The sequence below is a fragment of the Babylonia areolata genome, chromosome 22 (genome assembly GCF_041734735.1).
Source record: "Babylonia areolata isolate BAREFJ2019XMU chromosome 22, ASM4173473v1, whole genome shotgun sequence".
NCBI lineage: Eukaryota > Metazoa > Mollusca > Gastropoda > Neogastropoda > Buccinidae > Babylonia > Babylonia areolata.
Window position 1 is genome coordinate 34472333 of NC_134897.1, and position 20388 is coordinate 34492720.

Here is a 20388-nt window from a genome sequence, read left to right on the forward strand (position 1 = left end):
TCTATGGATTGACGCCATCTTTTAAGTACTTCTGCTTTTTGAGTGAATCTATTATAGTTTTATCTGCAACTTCAATCTTTTCATTTTCTAAAATGGCTGCATCGATGAGCAGACAATGCTACTTCACAACTGAGCAAGTTATTAAGCAACTGAGACTGCAGCATGGCCAGCAAAATGAAGATTCGGGCGAAGATGATGAAGAAGTTTCATTGTCTGAGGGGGAGAGTGATAGTGATGGTGACTGGGCACCAAGCCAAGTACCAAGTCGCAAGCGTACGGGGTGTGGCCAGATGAGTGCAGGACATGTTCCTGCTATGGCCACCACATCGGCAGCTGTGAGTGACCGTGATAATGAAGGCAAAGAGTGTGTTGCTCAAGTCACAGCGTCTGCGTCACATCGGAGACCAACAACACAGCATGGCTGTGGATCAAACTCAACTACATGCCAATGACCAGGAAGAAGGGGGCGTGGTAGAACAGCCGTGCCAAGCCCTGATTTGTTTCAGTGGGTGTTGTACCACATGGATGATCCATACTGTCCTGCAAAATGGCTTCCAAATTGCACAAAGAAAACTGGTAAGAGCTCTGTGTGTGTGTGTGTGTGTGTGTGTGTGTGTGTGTGTGTGTGTGTGTGTGTGTACTCACACATGTATGTCACTGAGAGTGTGTGTGGCTAAGATTAGGTTGCACTTATTTTTTATATGGACAGATCAGAGGTGCAGTGTTCATTCACTAGTAGCACATATAAAATTGCGTGTGCATTGTATCAAACAAGTGTTGGACATTGAAGAGTAAGAGCAGTATGTTTATTTATCACACAAATATTTCATGTCAGCTTTTTTTTTCCTTGTGAAGATTATGGAAATACACTGTGTAAAACAATACCTGTGTAAAAATCTGTGTTTTTGCTATTTGTGCACTTGTTTACAAGTGTAATATCTTTTATTTGCAGTATTTATCATTAGCTGATAATAAATCAGCTTTTATACAATTATTACTGATTGTATTTAACGTTTTTTTGGCTCATGTGTTTTAGGTGTCCTTGTCAACACTGACAACTTCCATCCAATGGACTTCTTTATGTTTTTCTTGCCATAATTAGCATTCCAACTCATGGCTGAACAGTCTAATCTATATGCGGAGGAGCTGCATGCTGCCAAAGATGTCACTGTCCCCGAGATGAAGGCACACACAGCACTTCAGATTGCGATGGGGCTGTGTTGAAGCCTGAAACTGAGGACTACTGGTGGACATACTGCCTGTTCAACCTGCCACTTGGAACCATAATGTGCAAGAAGCCAATGTGTCCCACTCTGTTCTTTGAACTGTATCATACTGTGAAGGACTACAGGAAAGCAGCAGCAACCAAAATTCACGGTCTCCAACACTATTACAGTGAACAGTTCAGACCTGCTTACATATTTGTATACATATTTTACCTCCATTCATTTATTTTCTGACTTTAGTAATATTTCAGTTTCATCAGATAGTTGTAAAGTGTATATATAGTTCCACCACAGTAAGATATTTCAAGTGAGGACACTGAAACCTTCAAGTGAAGTGACAGAAATCATAATTTTTCTACAAAAACGCAACGTTACTGTTTGGTACGGAAACATTTCCAAGGCAGAAGTCACAGCCGTGAACAGAATCGTAAAAACTGCCACCAAGATTACCGGGGCTGATCTACCTTCTCTAGAAGACATATATTATAAGCGGCTACTCAAAAAAGCAAAATCAATCAGCCAGGACAAATCACATCCAGCTTTTGGGATTTTAGAGATGCTCCCCTCTGGTCAATGGTACAGAAGTAGAAGGATGAAAACCAATCGCTTCGCCAATAGCTTTTTCCTGAAAGCAGTCAATGCCATATCTCTCGAACAAATCGAGTATGATAACTAGAATTGTGCAATCAACAACCATCTACCTGAAAATCTGGTCATCAGCCCCATCCACATGTAATATGCGGCTTCTGTTCAAACGTGTGTGTGTGTGTGTGTGTGTGTGTGTGTGTGTGTGTGTGTGTGTGTGTGTGAGAGAGAGAGAGAGAGAGAGAGAGAGAGAGAGAGAGAGAGAGAGAGAGTGTGTGTGTGTGTGTGTCTGTGCAGTGCGTGCATGTGTGAGTATGCAAAAGTTTTCATGTTGATATGCACTTGTATGTATCCTAATTTTTACTGTATCTGTGTTTGTGCATGATTTTCGATTTATATTTGTGTCTTGTTATGTACTATCCCTCCCAATATTCCTTGTGACCCCAGTACACTTGCTAATAAAGACATTCTATTCTAAAGTTCATTTTGTGTGTTTCCCATGGATTATATTCTGGATTACACCAATAAATGGAAAATATAGTTGTACTGAAAACTTCAATTGGTGAGTTTGCTTTGTCAACTGCATTGCAGTGATGTTTGTGTTGTATCTGTTTATGTCTGTAATGTGTCAAAGTGCAAAATTTGTATTGAAAAAAACCCAACAACATAATAATTAACACAAAAATCAAAATATATCACTTGCACCAACATCACTTATTGCTCCCTAACACAAAAATTCCATCATTCCTTTTACTTTAGAAAAAAACCCCAGGAAGTCATTTGGTTCAAAAACAAAAAGGTTATAGTAATTTGAAATTGGTAGGTGTAATTTCTAGCTCTTTCTTGAAAATCAGCTGGTGCCAGGGAGTGTTGCACTCTAAACTCGCTGGTGGTGAAAGGGTTAACACTGTGAAGTCACTGGACTGCCATGTAAAAAAAATTGCATCCTTGATTCCTCCACATCTATCAGTTGGTTGTCAAAGCCTGGTTCTCTGCAAATCCTTCCTTAAACCATTTCTTTTTTCCTTTTCCTTTTTTTTTCTTGTAAAGACCGCTTCACTATCACTCACTGCCTCTTTTTTTGTTGTCTCTGTTATTGTTGTCTACCAAAGGTGTCAGAGAGTTCTTCTGCTAAGTCTTTCACAAGGCTTCCACACACACACCATATGCAAGGATCAGAGGGATGGGAGATGAAAACAGGATGTAAAGACACAGATGGACAATGAGGTGTACAAGTACACTCGGGAGATCAAAGTGATCAAAGATCTATGGGAACAATAACTGTGTGCTTCCCTGTTTGTAATAATCATGTATATTAGTTCACAAATTGTTTTTTGGCTCCAATAGTCAGGGGAAAATCATTAACAATGGTATATCTTACTTCTTGAAATGAGAGATCATGTGTCTGTTTGCCATGTGATTCTGTGTTAAAGCCTTTTCATCCTGCTCACTCTTACTCCCACCTCCTCATCCTATATGCTAGAAATCTTCAAAGCTAACATATGATCTAAATGAGACCTGAGTCAGTATAAAACAAGTACTGATTTGTTCCTCTGTTTCCCACTGAATAACCGTTTTATATTCCAATTTTTCCACCCCTTTCAATAATAAGTGTATTTGCTCTGCACACTTCTTAACTTCCTAATCTATCCCTAGACACTTGCAGTAAGAAACTTGCTTGGTAATCAAAGTTAACAGAAATAATCTAAAGCTAAGTTTTCCCCCCCCAAATATGTTCCTAACTACAAACTAGTGGAAACTTAGTAATCAGGGGTAACAACATTACTCTAAAACTAATCTTTTTTTTCCAAACTACATGTTCCAAATGACAAACTAGTTTCAGGTGGAGAGTTAGCTTCACGCCAGTGCTCACCTTTAGCCTTCCACGGAACTTTTCGTCGATGGCCTCCTTGTCGTCCTTCTCCATACCCAGTTCTTTCTTGATGATCTTCAGCTGTTCCCTCAAGATGTACTCCCTGTGCTGCTTCTTCACCTTGTCCTCCACCTGGTGACAGGGCAAACAGGTCACACATCTGTACCCTTTCTATCTCATTAAAGGTTAAATACAACAACAACGTTAAAGGTCCCATAGCCATTTACAAACATTGGGGCAATTCATATCCACTGTGTCTAGGAAGGTGGGAACCAATCCTCTCCTTCAACCATTATCAAACTTATCCGATACAAGTCAGGTACCCATCCACAGGAGGGTGGAGTGAGGAAAATCACAGCAAAGTGCTTTCCCAGTGACATTACATGATGCAGAAACAGGGCCTTTCACCCTGATTACTGGTGAACACTGGATCAGAAGTCCATTGCCTGACTGACTCTGCCACAGTGTCTCCTGTAAATCAGTAGCAGGGGTACTTTCTCTTCAAAACAAACACACTTAAGTTTTTATTCTCCTGCCCTACTCTACTAACTGTTTCTTTTATATGTCACAGAAATTTCAGAAAATCTATTCATCTCTTTCCTTTTTATGTATTTATTTACTTATTTTTTACTTGTCATAAAAAGGATAACTACAGCAAAATGGCTTTAGGCTTTAGTTCCAGAACTCATGATATGAGTTTTCTGTGTCATTATCTATCTTTACATTAGGACCAAACACAGAATTAACCCCCCCCCCACCCACACACAAAAAAGTTGTCATTATCATCAACTGTTCCTCCCATCACCCTCTTCACCTAACAGATTGTAACAAATTTGTGACTGAAGATTATCTCCATGCTATGATTAGCGGACACATCCATTAACTACAGGATGTATTGCAGTTTTTGCTTGTATACAGCCTTTGACAAATCTGAAGAGCCCTGAAGGCCAATTGCTAAAAAGATATTTTCTATATAGTGTAAATTTGTCTCAGTGTACCATTTGGCAGTTCGTTTTAAAAAGCAGCTTACCAAAGTTTCAAGCCTGCAATAGGCCTATTTTGCTCATGAAAATTTTGTTTTTTTGAATGAATTATTGCTGTTTGGTGTTAAATTTTCTAGGAAAACTGCAGCCATTTTCTTTCAGATTTTATCAAAACAACATAAACAAGAGAGGCAAGGCCTTCAAGACTCACTTGTGATACACTTTAAAAAAAATCCAAGCTTTTTATGTATTGAGTATAATGCATTTACTGTTATATAATTATATTTTTTGTATCTCTAAACTTGGCACTTTGATCTGATATTCGACCCAACAAAAGATCTGTCATTATTATCATTTTTTGTTCAAACAGGAACTTCTTTTGCTAAGCATGGAAGTTTTGCTTATTGCAAACGTTTTGGTGCAGACAGTAAAATAAGGGAAATTACTCTGTAGGGGACTTAGTTTGCTTTAAACTGATCTTTCTCATCTTAAACATTACATTTTGAAATTGTACTCAATACATAAAAAGCTTGGATTTAAAAAAAAAAGTGCATCACAAGTGAGTCTTGAAGGCCTTGCCTCTCTTGTTTCAAAATGTAATGTTTAAGATGAGAAAGATCAGTTTAAAGCAAATTAAGTCCCCTAGCATTAATTAGAGTAATTTCCCTTTTTTACTATCTGCACCAAAACGTTTGCAAAATAAATAAAACTTCCATGCTTAGCAAAAGAAGTTCCTGTTTGAACAAAAAATGATAATTATGACTGCTCTTGTTGTTGGGTCGAATATCAGATCAAAGTGCCAAGTTTAGAGAATACAAAAAATATAAATATAACAGTAAATGCAGTTTGCATATAATTAGGCTTCATTTTTTTTTTTTTTGTGCCCATCCCAGAGGTGCAATATTGTTTTAAACAAGATGACTAAAAAGAACTGAATTTTTCCTATTTTTATGCCTAATTTGGTGTCAACTGACAAAGTATTTGCAGAGAAAATGTCAATGTTAAAGTTTACCATGGACACACAGACACACACACACACACAGACAACCGAACACCAGGTTAAAACATAGACTCACTTTGTTTACACAAGTGAGTCAAAAACCCACCTTTTCAAGATATGTAACCCATGTGACCATGTTAATTTGATACCAATGAAATTAACACCACACCTCCACTCTAAATACAAAGATGAATGTGATACAAGTTCAAACTGAACCCGAAGTCAGATGTATGAAACATGCATGCACAGACATTCATACTCTCTACACACGCTCAAAACAACAACAACAACAACAACACACACACACACACACATTCTTTGTGTACCTCTTTGCCAATCCTTTGCTGCAGCTTGCTCAACTCATATTCCTTCTTCAGCAGAGACAGAGCCAGCATCAAGCGCTTTGGTATCTACCCACACACACACACACACAGCACTCAGAAACAAATACAAATCAGCATAATAACTATTTATGATCAACAATTCAGCATGAAATAACTATTCATGATCAATCAAATAACTGGATATTGGATCACTCTCATTCACCTCTGGATAACAAACAAAACAAAAAACAACACATTTTGATTAATTTTTATCAAATAGTTTTCTCTAACATAAATATTTAGTTCACTTTTCTATCTTTTCAGTGTGTCAATGTAACGTACCAGTTCTGTGTTAATTTGCACTTTTATTGAATACAATATCTTGTAAAATCGTATGTGTGTATCTAAAAGAAAATTATCCAACATATTATTTTTTTCTATTATTAATTCAGCATTTAGATCACACAATCATCGTTTGGCTTAAAAAAAAGTTCCAAATTTGGAAAAGATACAAACAGGGAAAACAATATGCATTTGCATGTAAACAGACACACAGTAGTCACCTCACCACTGTGATATGTTTCCATGAAAACAATTGACAAATAAGAAGCAACCAAATGATCTTTGTAATTTTCCAAACACCAGACTTACATTGGTTTCTTCCAGAACTGCCTGCAGCTCTTCAGGTTCACCTGCAGTTAGTGCAGCACCTGTAACACACACACACACATATACACACACAAACACATGCACACAATATTCATCTTATCAACATAAAAATTTTAAGTACAAGATACAGTCAATTCTGGAATACAGGTCTGTTTGATTTTATACAAACAAAAATTAAGTGACAAACTTCTGCACTCTGACTTGAACTCTGTGAAAGCAAAACAAAAGAAACAAAAATAAAATTCTTTCATTCATGTCATATTAGACAGTTACACTCTACTCAATCCAAATTCCAACAATCCACAAAAACGTATCATCAGATTACCATCTTATCTCACTCACAAGAACCAAATCTCCACATGTAAACTGCACTTGGCTGATGTGTTCAGCAGTGGACATCTGTTCTGTCCCACCCTAAGGTTCATGCCAACTCCCAATACTCAAGTGTTTGTGTTTGATCTGTACAGTACAATGTCTGTTCTGATCCATGCTCAGGTAACTAACAACAATTACTCTTTGTCAGCCTGGTCTGTTCAGTGATGTTTAGTCTGTTCAATAATTCAACAATATAGTTTGTTCAGATCCATCACAGAGATATTTAGATCGAGGTCCTGTGTGTAGCACACACTTAGTGCATGTGAAAGATCCCATGGAAACATAAGGATTGTCCCTGGTATGGCAGAAAAAAATCTACTTTGATGGTAAAACAAAAACACCTGCAAACAGAAAAAAGAAGAAGAAAAAAAGGTGGTGCTACATTGTGGCAACATGTTCTCACTGGGGGCAGCCATTCAAATTTTACACCGCGCCTTAATTTTAGTGCGATCGCCCAATCGAGCTATATAATTATGTGACCTGGTTGGAGACATAATTTGACAAAAAACAAGAATGCCAGAGAATCGACAGACAGACAGAAAATACGTAAAAACTTAGCCGTATGAAGAGCACAGGAACAGGAGTCATGATGGTTGCCGGAAAAAGAAGGCGCTAGTCAGGGGGGCAAAGGGGAGGTTACCTACTTTTGGGAGGTTATCGACCGTAGCTACTTTCGTTTTCTCCGCATAGGCGGATAGTAGTTTGCACAGGACAGGAATGTCAGACCCCTGCTGGAGTCTGCACTAGTGGGTCACATTTAAGTATGTGTAATTAAATCAAATTTTACACAGAGAGATCTGTTGTGACAAAAAATAATACAACACATTGAACTCCTCCTATAGTCCATACAGGTTTGTTCAAACTGTTCAACAGTGTCTGTGCTGGTCTGTCACATGATACTAGGAAATAAAAATATAATGCCTGTGCCGGTCCATCACATTATGATTCTAGAAAATAAAAATAACTCTTCAAGGAAAGATAAAAAAAAACAACAATCCTTGACAGTCTGTACTGTGTTTGGTCTGTTGAGCAATGTCTATCATGGTCCAGATACTGTTAATTCCTATCTGTACTCACCCAGATCACTGATGTAGACTGGGTTGTCAATCACTCTCTGACCCGCCTGGATAATCTGAGCCAGGTTCTCTCTGTCAAACCATTCAGACACATAACTGGCACACATGGTTAGCTCTCAAGACAAAACTTTTTTTTTTAACCTGCCAGATAATTTGGCATCAAAACTGTCACAAGCTTTATTTGTCACCTTGCAAATGCAATCACAGAGAAACTGGCATCAATTATTCACTAAAAATCTAAACAGCAAAATCTATTTGTTTTGTAACATTATTTGTTACATTAAAAAGGTAATAAACATGTCATTTAATAATAATAATAATAATCATAATGGATACTTGTTGAGCGCTTTCCTCTCTGAAAGGAAGCTCAAAGCGCTTTACAATAAACATAACACACCACACACACGCGCGCGTGTGCGCGCACACACACACACACACACACAAATTGACGCAAAAAAGCATAAAACTGAGATTTCTTAGTTACACACACACACGCACGGACGCACGCATGCGAGAAGACTCCATGGATTATAACTGAATGTCACTGGAAAGGGATGGAAGGCCTATGTATAGGCGTTTTCAAAAAGATTTAAAAGACTTATAAAAATAATATCAATTCTGGTAGGTTTTGTTCTTACTGTGGGTTCTGTTGCACATGCTGATGACAACAGAAACTGTTCCATACAAATAAAGTGACTGAAAAATAAAGAATTATAATGTAATGAACATTAATGACAGATGATATAGTGAATTGTATGGTACCAAAGCCTTTTTAGCTTGAACTACAAATAAATGTCAGATAATGAGATATGTTCTAGTTTTGAATTGGAATGAAAACTATCAATACGAGTTCAACATTAAATATTCTCTGGCACAACTTCTATGACTTTGGCAACATTTTATAAGTCTGAAAACAGACTGGACTTATCCTCAACAATAAGGAGGTCGCTACACATATATATTTATGAAGACACACACAAAGTAACTAACATAAAACAGTGTGTGCATGTGTACATGGGGAGGTGAGTGTTTAAGTGCGTGGGTGGGTGAGGCTGCATTCTCATTCACACTGTATAATTCATTGTTTTATTTTTTCTTGGCCCACTCATTTGTTATAGGCCAGAGGTCTTTGATAAAACTTTATCATTAACATAACCAACATAAAATGTAGCATGTTTCCTTCTCTTCTTTTTTGTTTCATAAGAGAAGAGTTGGCTGGAGAAATGAGAGGGCAATGGAAACAGAGATTTTCTCTTGTGTTGCCCGACTAATTATTGCTGATGAAAATGCTACATGATTGCTGAATCAATGATCATTAACAACAACTTGCAAATAAAAATTCTCTGTGATGAAAAGACAACACACCTATAAAGAGGGTTCATGGCGATGATGTCTCGGATAGTCTTCACAACCTCAGCGGTCAACGCCTGCAAATATTGAATCAGCAATAAAATGTGTGTACGATGACAATCCTTTGAACAACAACAAAAACAACAACACACACAACCCCCCCTAACCCCTCCCAAAAACCCAACAACACACACACACACATATACCACCCCCACCACCCCCCACCCCTCTCTCATGCACATACTTGTACCAAGCTCACTTACCTTCACTTCATTGTTGCTCTCAAAAGGCTCATTCTCGACATTCTCTGTCTCCACCATTAGCACCTTGGTGAAGGTGGTTAGAAGTCTCTCTTTTTCTCCCACCTTAGCAGCTGGAAAGGCTGTTTGTGTCTTTTTGTTCAAATCTGCATCCGAATCAGGTTTTTGACCATTTCGACCTTGCCGTAACCTCCTACGGTGATTAGGATCTTCCACTGATGATTCTGGGAAATTAAATAGAAATACAATCATATACCAAACGACAAACAAGTTCTTAATTAAACAATTGTATTTCTTAACTAACTCTGATTCTGACTGTCTCATTTGAAAGATTTCTTTTCCCCCCTTTTTTTTTCAAAATATTTTCAGATCAAAGTTAGTTTCACTTGTCCAATAGGGTGATACACAAGTATGTCAACAAAATTTTGAGCCCATACCTGGCTCTGTGGCAGTCTCCTCCTCCTGATCAGTCAACAGCAAGTCTGTTATCTTGATTCTAGAATAAAGAAAACAACATTTCATGTTACTTTGGTCATTAGTTCAGCTGGTATGCATGCACATCTTTCAACTCACATACAGTGACAATCTCCACCCATCCCCTGCCACATACAAATATAATTGCATACACAACAAGAGAGGCAAGACCTTCAAGACTCACTTGTGATACACTAAAAAAAAAAAAATCAAAGCTTTTTATGTATTGAGTATAATTTCAAAATAAAATGTTTAAGATGAGAAAGATCAGTTTAAAGCAAATTAAGTCCCCTTGCATTAATTACACAGTAATTTCCCTTTTTTACTATCTGCACCAAAACGTTTGCAAAGTAAATAAAACTTCCATGCTTAGCAAAAGAAGTTCCTGTTTGAACAAAAAATGATAATAATGACTGCTCTTGTTGTTGGATCAGAATATCAGATCAAAGTGCCAAGTTTAGAGAATACAAAAAATATAAATATAACAGTAAATGCAGTTTGTATATAATTAGGCTTCATTTTTTATTTTTTTGTGCCCATCCCAGAGGTGCAATATTGTTTTAAACAAGATGACTGGAAAGAACTGAATTTTTCCTATTTTTATGCCTAGTTTGGTGTCAGCTGACAAAGTATTAGCAGAGAAAATGGCAATGTTTAAGTTTACCACGGACACACAGAAACACACACACACAGACACACACACAGACAACCGAACACCAGGTTAAAACATAGACTCACTTTGTTTACACAAGTGAGTCAAAAATGTACACAATTTCATTCTGTTAAATAAGTATAAGTCAGTGTGTGGCCTACATGACAATACAGTATTCTGATTCTTATTCAACACATATGGACACAAATCTAAACAATCATGCCCACACGCAAAAGCATCCATTCATACACATAATGCAAATTTTTTTTTTTTTTTAATCATCACTGCTGCTTGTGGCTTCAAAAAGTTTGTTTTTCTTATGAAGAGAAGCATCTAACCATTGTGATGTCAGACGAAGGCACCATCACCACCACTACTGTAAGTACTACAAACTGTCCTGTCAGTGCTAGAATACCTGTGTAAGCTAAAAACTGTCCTGTCAGTGCCAGAGTATCTCCGTAATCCACAAACTGTCCTGTCAGTGTCACAGTACCTGCGGTTAGCCACAAACTGTCCTGTCAGTGCCAGAGTACCTGCGGTGAGCCATGACCAGCAAGCGGAGTCGGTCACCCATGTCCTGCATCTCTGTGATCTGTACGAAGGATCCGACGTTGTAAATCTGATCTAACCTGTCCACCACCTCTGACTCATCCCTGCACACATACACACACACACACATATATATATATATGTATCTATTCATCCCTGCAAACACACACTTACACATATAGAGGCATATTGACCAAGTTGCCCAGTGGCAACATGTTTGCTTAAGAAGCGAGAGAATCTAAGTGCACTGGTTCAATTCATACACTCACCAGTATTCTCCCCCTTCCCCTAGAACTTGAGTGGTTGTTTGGATGCAAGTTATTCAGATGAGATGCAGCATGCACTTACCGCACATAAAAAATCCCACGCCAACAAAAGGGTTGTCCATGGTAAAATTCTGTAGAATAATCAATTCTGATAGGAAAACAAATACTTGTAGGCAAAATACAAATATTAAAGAAAGGTTGTGCTCTCATTGTGGTGATAAGCTCTCCCTGGGAAGGAGCCCAAATACCACACAGAGAAATCTGTCATGACGAGCAATACAATACAATACATGATTACACCCCTACCCCCACACAGTGTGACATATACACAATGTGCTTTAATACATCTATATAAGTTCACCTATGTTCAGCTTCTACAAGATCTACCAAATAATAGATTTTTATTCAAGATTGCTCTAGAGAGATTATAAACACATTAATAATCTAAAGCATGTTTACACATCAACTGGACAGAACACTTAAAAAACAAAGAAACAAAATAACACCCAACATAAATCAGAACAAAAAATATTGAGGAAAGCAAACTTGTTGCCAAATTATGGTGCCTAGAGCCTCGCCAACCACCACTACCCAACCACCACTACGGCAAGCAAACTTGTTGACTTTAAAGAACAAAATAGAAAGGTACAAATGTTTAGCTTTCTCCACTGGACAGACAAATAAGATACACAATACCAAAACATAAATTATCATAAAATCTTATCTCTCTACACAGACATCAGAATCACATTTGTAATTTCTTGTCTTATGAAAAATGAAGCATTCATATTCTGTTTCAAATATAAGAAATATTTTTTTTTTAGACCAGGTCAATTAAAATTAAAAAAACACACAAAAAACACACACCAAAAAACGAAAAAAGAAAAACTACCAGAGAAAGAAAAAATTCTAAAAAGTTTGCAACAGGCAGTAATATTATATGAAATATTCAATCATAAATAATTATAGATTATAAATTGCTTTGAAAAAGAAAAAAGTTAAGAGGCAGCAGCATGTAAAAGAAATTTGATGCTCAGTTTTTCAGTCTTTCACAAGGAAAATATATCGTTACATAAGTATGAAAAATATATAACTAAAACAAAAGCAATCAATGGTAACATTTTATGGCGCTGGTTCATCAGATGGGAGTCTAGCACTCAACCATTTGTGACAAAAACCATCTCCCCTCTCCTCTCCAGTCTACACACACACATACACACTAAGTAACACAAGCACACATGACACATGTAGTACATATACACACAAACATGCAAACTGGATAACTCACAAATATAAGTATACAACATCCAGGCTTTGATAAAAAAACTTAACTTACATGTCATCTTTTTTTAAGAAGACTCCAGCATATGGATGATTTAGATTCACCTTTCTTCGAAGCAGATCCATCAAGACTGGGTCTGTCACCTTAGAGAAAAAAGAGAAAGAAAAAAACAGAAGACAAAAAGTATGAAATTGAAAGCCAAATGGACAGTGGTGACTGAGCTGCAGCAATGAGAAGTGTGATGGTATGTTAACTTTTTGAGTGAGTCAAAAGCTCTGAATCAGAAAAAAATAGGCAATACACTCCTGGTGAGTTCCGCAGCCATCTTGGATCTTGCGCATGTATATATTTAACTCCATCCCAAATACGAGCAATGCCAAAGGTGAACAACATATACAAAAGAAGCAAACACATGCAACCTCAACACTTTTTCTCTCAAGTCCCCATGTTTGTTACCCCAAAGGCACTGAATCATTCTTACACATGAGGAAAAAGACAGAAGAGAGTTCATTTGACAAACTTGTCACCAGGTAAGATACTTTTTATGCATTTTGTGATCAGAACAGGAACAATGATTTCTGATTTGTGTCTGATCATACCCAGCCACTTTCATTGTCTTATCAGTTAACAGGATATGACTTGTGAAACAAACAAACAAACAAATTGCTTGAACTTTTTGTGTTCAGTATCAAAATCTTTAACATTTCATTTCATAGTCTGAACATTATTCAGTATTGTGATGCTGCTTGGTTGACTGCAACTGGTGCATGAGCACTCTCCCCCCGCCTCCCTCCCCTCTCCCAAGACAGCACCTGGTGAAATTTCCCCTTAAACAGGCCACAAAAAGTCATTATGTTTCCCACATCTGTGTAATATATGTTAACTCATTAATTTTTTTAACATTTTAGACAGATGATTACTTAGATGTGCATCGCACAAGCACTTGCGAGCTCCATGCGGAATGTCATGGATTTCAGTTTGCTGTCCACCATTTCTTCAGTTCTAAGCCTTCATTGCTATAGTCAAACACTGTACAATGGTGCCATCATACAAACAACAAGACAACTAAAATATGAAGCAAAATGTTGAAAAAAATGAAGCCTGCTGTTTGCCTGCACACTCTGCCTCTCTCTATCACCTTCACTGCTCGCAATTTGGAGAGCCAATCAACTTCAGAGTATAGATCATGTGATGTGCCTCCACGAGTCATGCAGGCAGAAAACTCTCCAGGTGTGTGTGTGTGTGTGTGTGTGTATGCATAAATTTTTGTACTGATATGCACATGTATGCATACTAATTTCTACTGCATCTGTGTTTGTGTATGATTTTCTATTATTTTTCATACCTTTTTATGTACCTCCCCCCCCCCCCACCCGATATTCCTTGTGACCCCTGTACACTTGGTAATAAAGACATATTCTATTCTATTAGGCTAACCTACCCTGTATAATTTGCATTGTAGAACTGGAACAAACTGGGGTAGGTAGTATTAACTATTTCAGAATGATTTCTTTTTTCATAGATCTGCATGCATCATTCATAGCTGGAAATAATGTTTTAAACAATATAATTGAATACTTAAAGTTCAATCACTGTGACCATAACTAGCACAATATCTCTCTTGTAGTTTAACAGTGGGATACCTCTATCATTTTGACGAATCTTGGAAAGACTGGATTTCGCGACACCGCAATGACTGGCACCCGAGGAAAAAATTCTGGAACATTCATCGTGGACAAAGCACCTGCCAAAGAATCCACATCTTCAGTTTCTGCTGCTGGACGCTCAACTCCTTTTTCTTTGCCTTCACCGTCACCCTGACTAGACGGTTTTCCATTCCCATCGCCGCTGGTGGGGGATGATACCAGAAATCGTGCATTTTGAAACTGAAAACCAGTACGAGCCAAGAATGACTGTCGTTTTAAAAGCGGAGTGAGTGAAGAACAATGTCTGATCTGCTGCGAAAGTATCGATGGATCCATGTATCCATTTTCAACCTGTGGAAGGACAATTCTTCTTGAATGTCGTCCTGATACTGCAGGTCGGTCTCTCACCAGGCATCTTCCTGAAGCAGACGACTGATGCAATCTTGCCGGCATTATCAGCGTCTTTGCCGACGTAACTGCGCGACAGCCACAGTTGGCATGAGTGAGAATTCTTGTTTCAAAACATGAAGAACACCTGCTTCTCAATGAAATGCTTGACACTGAAGCCGTTGAACTGACGTGTTTCCAAAGACAGGAGCAATTTCGACGCAGCAAAACCGCCATGTTTCACGTCCTCTAGCCGTTGGTCTAAAGATAAACCTACTTTCAGAATTCACTTTGCACCATATAAGAACAACCGAATGGGGATAGTCCTTTTTGGTGCTGTTCACGAAGTTTCGTTCACACAACACAATGCGTTGTGCACCATCGATAAAAATGTATGTATTCACATGAGTAATTTCTGTCTGACTGTTGCACATAGACGCAAAGCATCAAAGCACTTAAATGATATGGGAATTTTGCACTGTTTTCAGTCCTGGCTGAGGTTGGCTGTGACTACTTTTTAAAATCATGCTTTTTGACACAATCTCTTAGTTTTGCATCGTGTCTACAGTACAACAGTTTGTCCATGAAAACATGTCTTGGGACTGGAAAGCAATTAATGCATCAAAGATGTAGCTGAAATGGTAACTGCATTGATGTATTTGTTGCGATAACGTAAACTGATCTTTGACTACATCTGTATTCATCATTATGCCAGGATTATTTGGCACAGTTAAAAAAACAACAAAAAACCCAAACACTTGATTTTTTTCTCCAGATAATAGAGTTGTCAAATAATGTAGATGGTGTCCTCAGTTTGAAGTCCATTCCCTTGCTCAGTTTCACCACTGATGCAGCACGCCTGCTGGCTAGGTGTTCACTACGACTTGAATGAGAAGCCAGTCTCTTGTTAAACTGTGGTGTCAGTGGGAAATTTTAAACTGTATATACCCCCGAAAACGGAGTATGGCTGCCTACATGGCGGGGTAAAAACGGTCATACACGTAAAAGCCCACTCGTGTACATACGAGTGAACGTCACCGGGAAGTTGCAGCCCACGAACGAAGGAGAAGAAGAAGAAACTGTGCAGAATCTTTTACATAAATTGTGTTCATGATTGACCTCCGAACTAAGTCACTTCAGCAAAGTGTTTGCTGTGCGCGTGATTTCTCCTATTAGTAAAAAAAAAAAAAAAAAAAAGAAAAAAAAAGAAGAAAAAAAGGGGGTGGGGGTGGGGGGCTGGGGGGAGTCAGCAGTAAAATCGTCTCATCCCAGAAGGAATTACATCAGCGTCAGTCCAGCAGTTTTATCAAATTATTAATGATTCTGCACTCAGCTGGGTAAAATCTAACTGAAGAAAGCACTGATGCACTCCAATCACTTACTTAAATTGTGGGCGGGGTCTTTTTTTCTGCGAAGAACTCGCTGTGGAAACATGAGCGAGAAAACTTACACATCAGCAGACGGGCCAGGCATCCTACCGGTGCAGTATCCCAGATTGTTCCCCACCTGGAAACGTCCCCGGGGAACAAACTGACCGCTGGAAATGTCCCCCGGGGGCTTTCTCACCGTTCATAATGTCCTCTGCGGACATTGTTAGCGGCCAAAATGTCCGCTTTCTTGGGTTTTAGCCTCGTTCTGAAATGTCCCCCTTATCCTGAAAATGTCCTCCCCATGTATCCCGTAACGTCAGTTAGTCAGTTATGCCCATCACTACCCCCGGAGCATAGGCCGCTCACAACAGTCAGCCAGAGTCCTCTGTCCTGGGCTGCCCTTTCTAATTGTCTCCAGGTGTGCCCCTTCTTCTTGGTGTCTGCCTCTAGGTCACGTCGCCAGGTGTTTCTTGGCCTTCCTCTCTTCCGTTTGCCCTGGGGATTTCATTTCAGTGCCTGCCTGGTGATGTTACTGTCTGGCTTCCTCAGGGTGTGCCCGATCCATCTCCATCTTCTGCGCCGAATCTTGTCTTCAGCTGGCAGCTGGTTGGTACGCTGCCACAGGTCTGCGTTGCTGATAGTGTCGGGCCAGCGTATCTGGAGGATCCTTCTCAGGCAGCTGTTGATGAAGGTCTGCACTTTCCTGATGGTGGTCTTTGTTGTCCTCCATGTCTCTGCTCCATACAGAAGGACTGACTTGACGTTGGAGGTGAACAGCCTGATCTTCGTGCTAATCGACAACACCTTGGAGCTCCAGATGTTCTTCAGTTGCAAGTATGCTACCCTCGCTTTGCCAATTCTTGCTCTAACGTCTGCGTCTATGCCACCCTGCTTGTCGATGATGCTGCCCAAGTACGTGAAGGCCTCTACCTCTTCCAGCTTGCTCCCGTGCACTGTGACTGCGTCCTCTCTTCCTGTGTTGATCTTGAGGATCTTGGTCTTCCCCTTGTGGATGTTGAGGCCAACTTGTGATGAGGTAGCTGCCAGCTCTGTTGTCTTGTCCTGCATTTGCTGGTGACTGTGGGAAAGCAGGGCCAGGTCATCCATGAAGACCAGGTCATCTAGCTGGTCAAGTAGTGTCCACTGGATTCCGTTTCTTCTGTCCGCTGTTGACGTTTTCATTGTCCAGTCGATTGCCAGGAGGAAGAGGAAAGGTGACAGGAGACAGCCTTGCCTGACTCCAGTCTTCACCTCGAAGCTGTCTGTGAGCTGTCCTCCATGGACCACCCGGCACCTCATTCCCTCATAAGAGTTCTTGATCAGGTTGACCAGCTTGATTGGCACTCCATAGTGACATAGCAGCTTCCAGAGGGTTTCGCGGTCTATGCTGTCGAAGGCCTTCTCGTAATCGACGAAGTTGATATACAGTGATGAGTTCCACTCTAAGGACTGCTCGACGATGATGCGCAAGGTGGCAATCTGGTCAATGCATGATCTGTTCAGGCAGAAGCCAGCCTGCTGGTCCCGGAGAAGGGGGTCAACTGCACCTTTTATTCTCTCAAGCAGGATCCTGTTGAAGACCTTTCCTGGCACTGACAGAAGCCTTATTCCTCTGTAGTTGGCACAGTTGCTGAGGTCTCCTTTCTTGGGTAGCTTGATAAGGTAGCCCTCTTTCCAGTCTGCTGGTACTTCTTCTTCTTCCCAAATCTTCTCTAATAGAGGGTGCAGCATCTCTACTGTGGTCTCCAGATCTGCCTTGAGTGCTTCTGCAGGGATGTCATCAGGTCCTGCTGCTTTGCCATTCCTCAGTAGTTCGATGGCTTTCCTGATCTACTCCCTGGTTGGGTTCCCACAGTTGATGTCCAGGTCTCTGTCAGCTGGGTTGATGTTTGGGGGATTTGGAGGGACGGGTCTGTTCAACAGCTCTTCAAAGTGCTCTGCCCATCTGGTCAGTTCTCGTTCAGTTCCCTGAACTGTGTTTCCTTCCTTGTCTTTCACTGGTCGCTTGGGCCTGATGTACTTCCCTGACAGTTTCTTTCTGGCGTCATAGAGCGTCTTCATGTCATTTCTGGCTGCTGCTTCCTCGGCCTCATCTGCGAGGCTGTCGATATACTTGTGCTTGTCTGCTCTCGGGCTCCTCTTCAATTCTCTGTTGGCTTCTGTGAAGTCTTCTTGTGCCTTGGCCTTTGCTGCTCTTGTACGGCTGTTATTTGCTGCTGCCTTCTTCTACTTCCTCTCCTGGATCTGTGCAATGTGTCTCCCGATATCCATTCCCTCTGTTGATATCTCTTGGGGCCTACTACTTCCTGACAGGTTGATGTAACTATCTCTTTCACTTTCTGCCACTGGTTCTCAATGCCTGCCTCTTCTTCAAGCAGTTCCTGTAGCACTTGATGCTTGTTGGTGAGAGACACTCTGAATTCTTCTCTGGTCTTAGAGTCTTTCAGCAGGGTGATATTGAACTTCTGTCTCTTCGTTGTTGCCTCTATCCAGTTCTTCTTCAGCTTCAGTTTCAGCCTTGCTACCAGCAGGTGGTGATCAGATGCGACGTCTGCTCCTCTTCTAACCCTTACATCCTACAGAGACCTCCTGAATCTCTTGGCCATGCAGATGTGGTCAATCTGATTCTCAGTCACTAGGTCAGGAGATATCCACGTGGCCTTGTGTACTCTTCTGTGGGGGAAAGTGCTGCCACCGATGACCAGGTTGTTCATTGCACAGAAGTCTGCAAATCTCTTGCCGTTTCCATTCATCTCTCCCAGTCCGTGTCTTCCCATCACTTCCTCGTATCCGGTGTTGTCCTGCCCGATTTTGGCATTGAAGTCACCCATGAGGATGCTGACATCTTTCTCTGGGTACTTGGTCATGACTTTCTGCAGTCTGTCATAGAACTGGTCTTTGGCTTCTTCATCACTTTCGTTAGTTGGGGCATAGCACTGGATAACGTTCATCTTTATCCTCTTCATCTTTGTTCTGAAGGACGCTGTGATGATTCTTGATCCGTGTGCTTCCCATTTAATCAGAGCTCGCTGTGCAGGTCTTGACAACATGAGTGCTATGCCTTCTGTGTGTGGGGCGTTGTCTTCTTCGTGGCTGGCATACAGCAACATCTCTCCGGTGAGCAGTCTCCTTTGTCCTGACTGTGTCCAACGGGTCTCGCTGATTCCAAGCAGTGTGAGGTTGTAGCTTTTCATCTCTGCCGCTACTGGTGATGTTTTTCCCGTCTCATACATGGTCCTCACATTCCATGTTCCGACATTGATGGTCCTAGTCGATAGAAGGGCGGTCGGCCCTGTAGCTTCAGTAAACTCACGACTTTCACCACATGGCGTCATATGTCCTCTTGACGAGGACCCTTCCTCTTCCAGGGTAGTAATCTCTTGGTCTGTTGTTGGCGTTTCTGTAGCAAGCTGGTTTTTTACAGGGTAGGATTGCTAGCCCCACGCCCACCCCTCCTCACTTTTTCATCCGGGCTTGGGACCGGCATAGGCAGAGTTCCGTAACGTCCCCTGTGCCAAAAATGCCCCCCCCTTCACTCTCCCTCTCCCCCTATACCGACCTTTTTTTCAGTTATGAAACCACATGGGCACAGTTTTCATCACCCACGCTGAATTCGATACATCCAGCTTTTAACACTCTTGTAAAGAAAAACCAGTCATCGCTAAAACCACACACACACACACACACACACACACACACACACACACACACACACATATATATATATATATATATATATATATATATATATATATATATATATCAACTTCCGCTGTTCTTGATGTTCAGAGATTGGACCGTGTTTTGACTGCTGATACGACCTACACCAATATAGTTACATACATATACACACAGGCACACACACACACATACACATGCGCGTGTGTGCACGCACACGACCTACACCAATATAGGTACAGACTCATACATGTGGACACACACGTGCGCGCGCTTGCTGATGTAGCAAATGTTCTGTTGGAGAAAAGCTGGGGGCATTTTCGGCGGAGAGGACGCTACGGGATACAAGGGGGTGACATTTTCT

General features: G+C 40.4%; 1 protein-coding gene and 1 pseudogene across 1 annotated transcript in view; both read right to left on the reverse strand.

Moving 5' to 3' along the window:
- LOC143297036 (lon protease homolog, mitochondrial-like) overlaps window positions 1-15224 on the reverse strand; it is a 52308-nt gene extending 37084 nt beyond the window's left edge. Inside the window, exons 1-10 of the mRNA XM_076609201.1 lie at window positions 14587-15224; window positions 12998-13086; window positions 11380-11499; window positions 10158-10216; window positions 9724-9944; window positions 9476-9537; window positions 8112-8182; window positions 6642-6700; window positions 5994-6077; window positions 3685-3816 (exon numbers count right to left, since the gene is read on the reverse strand). Coding sequence (XP_076465316.1) covers window positions 3685-3816; window positions 5994-6077; window positions 6642-6700; window positions 8112-8182; window positions 9476-9537; window positions 9724-9944; window positions 10158-10216; window positions 11380-11499; window positions 12998-13086; window positions 14587-15213 — 1524 coding nt within the window. The 5' untranslated portion in view covers window positions 15214-15224. The remainder of the gene's footprint in view (window positions 1-3684; window positions 3817-5993; window positions 6078-6641; window positions 6701-8111; window positions 8183-9475; window positions 9538-9723; window positions 9945-10157; window positions 10217-11379; window positions 11500-12997; window positions 13087-14586) is intronic.
- A 1446-nt stretch (window positions 15225-16670) lies between these two features.
- Window positions 16671-19681, reverse strand: LOC143297108 (uncharacterized; annotated as a pseudogene).
- Window positions 19682-20388: the final 707 nt, after the last annotated feature.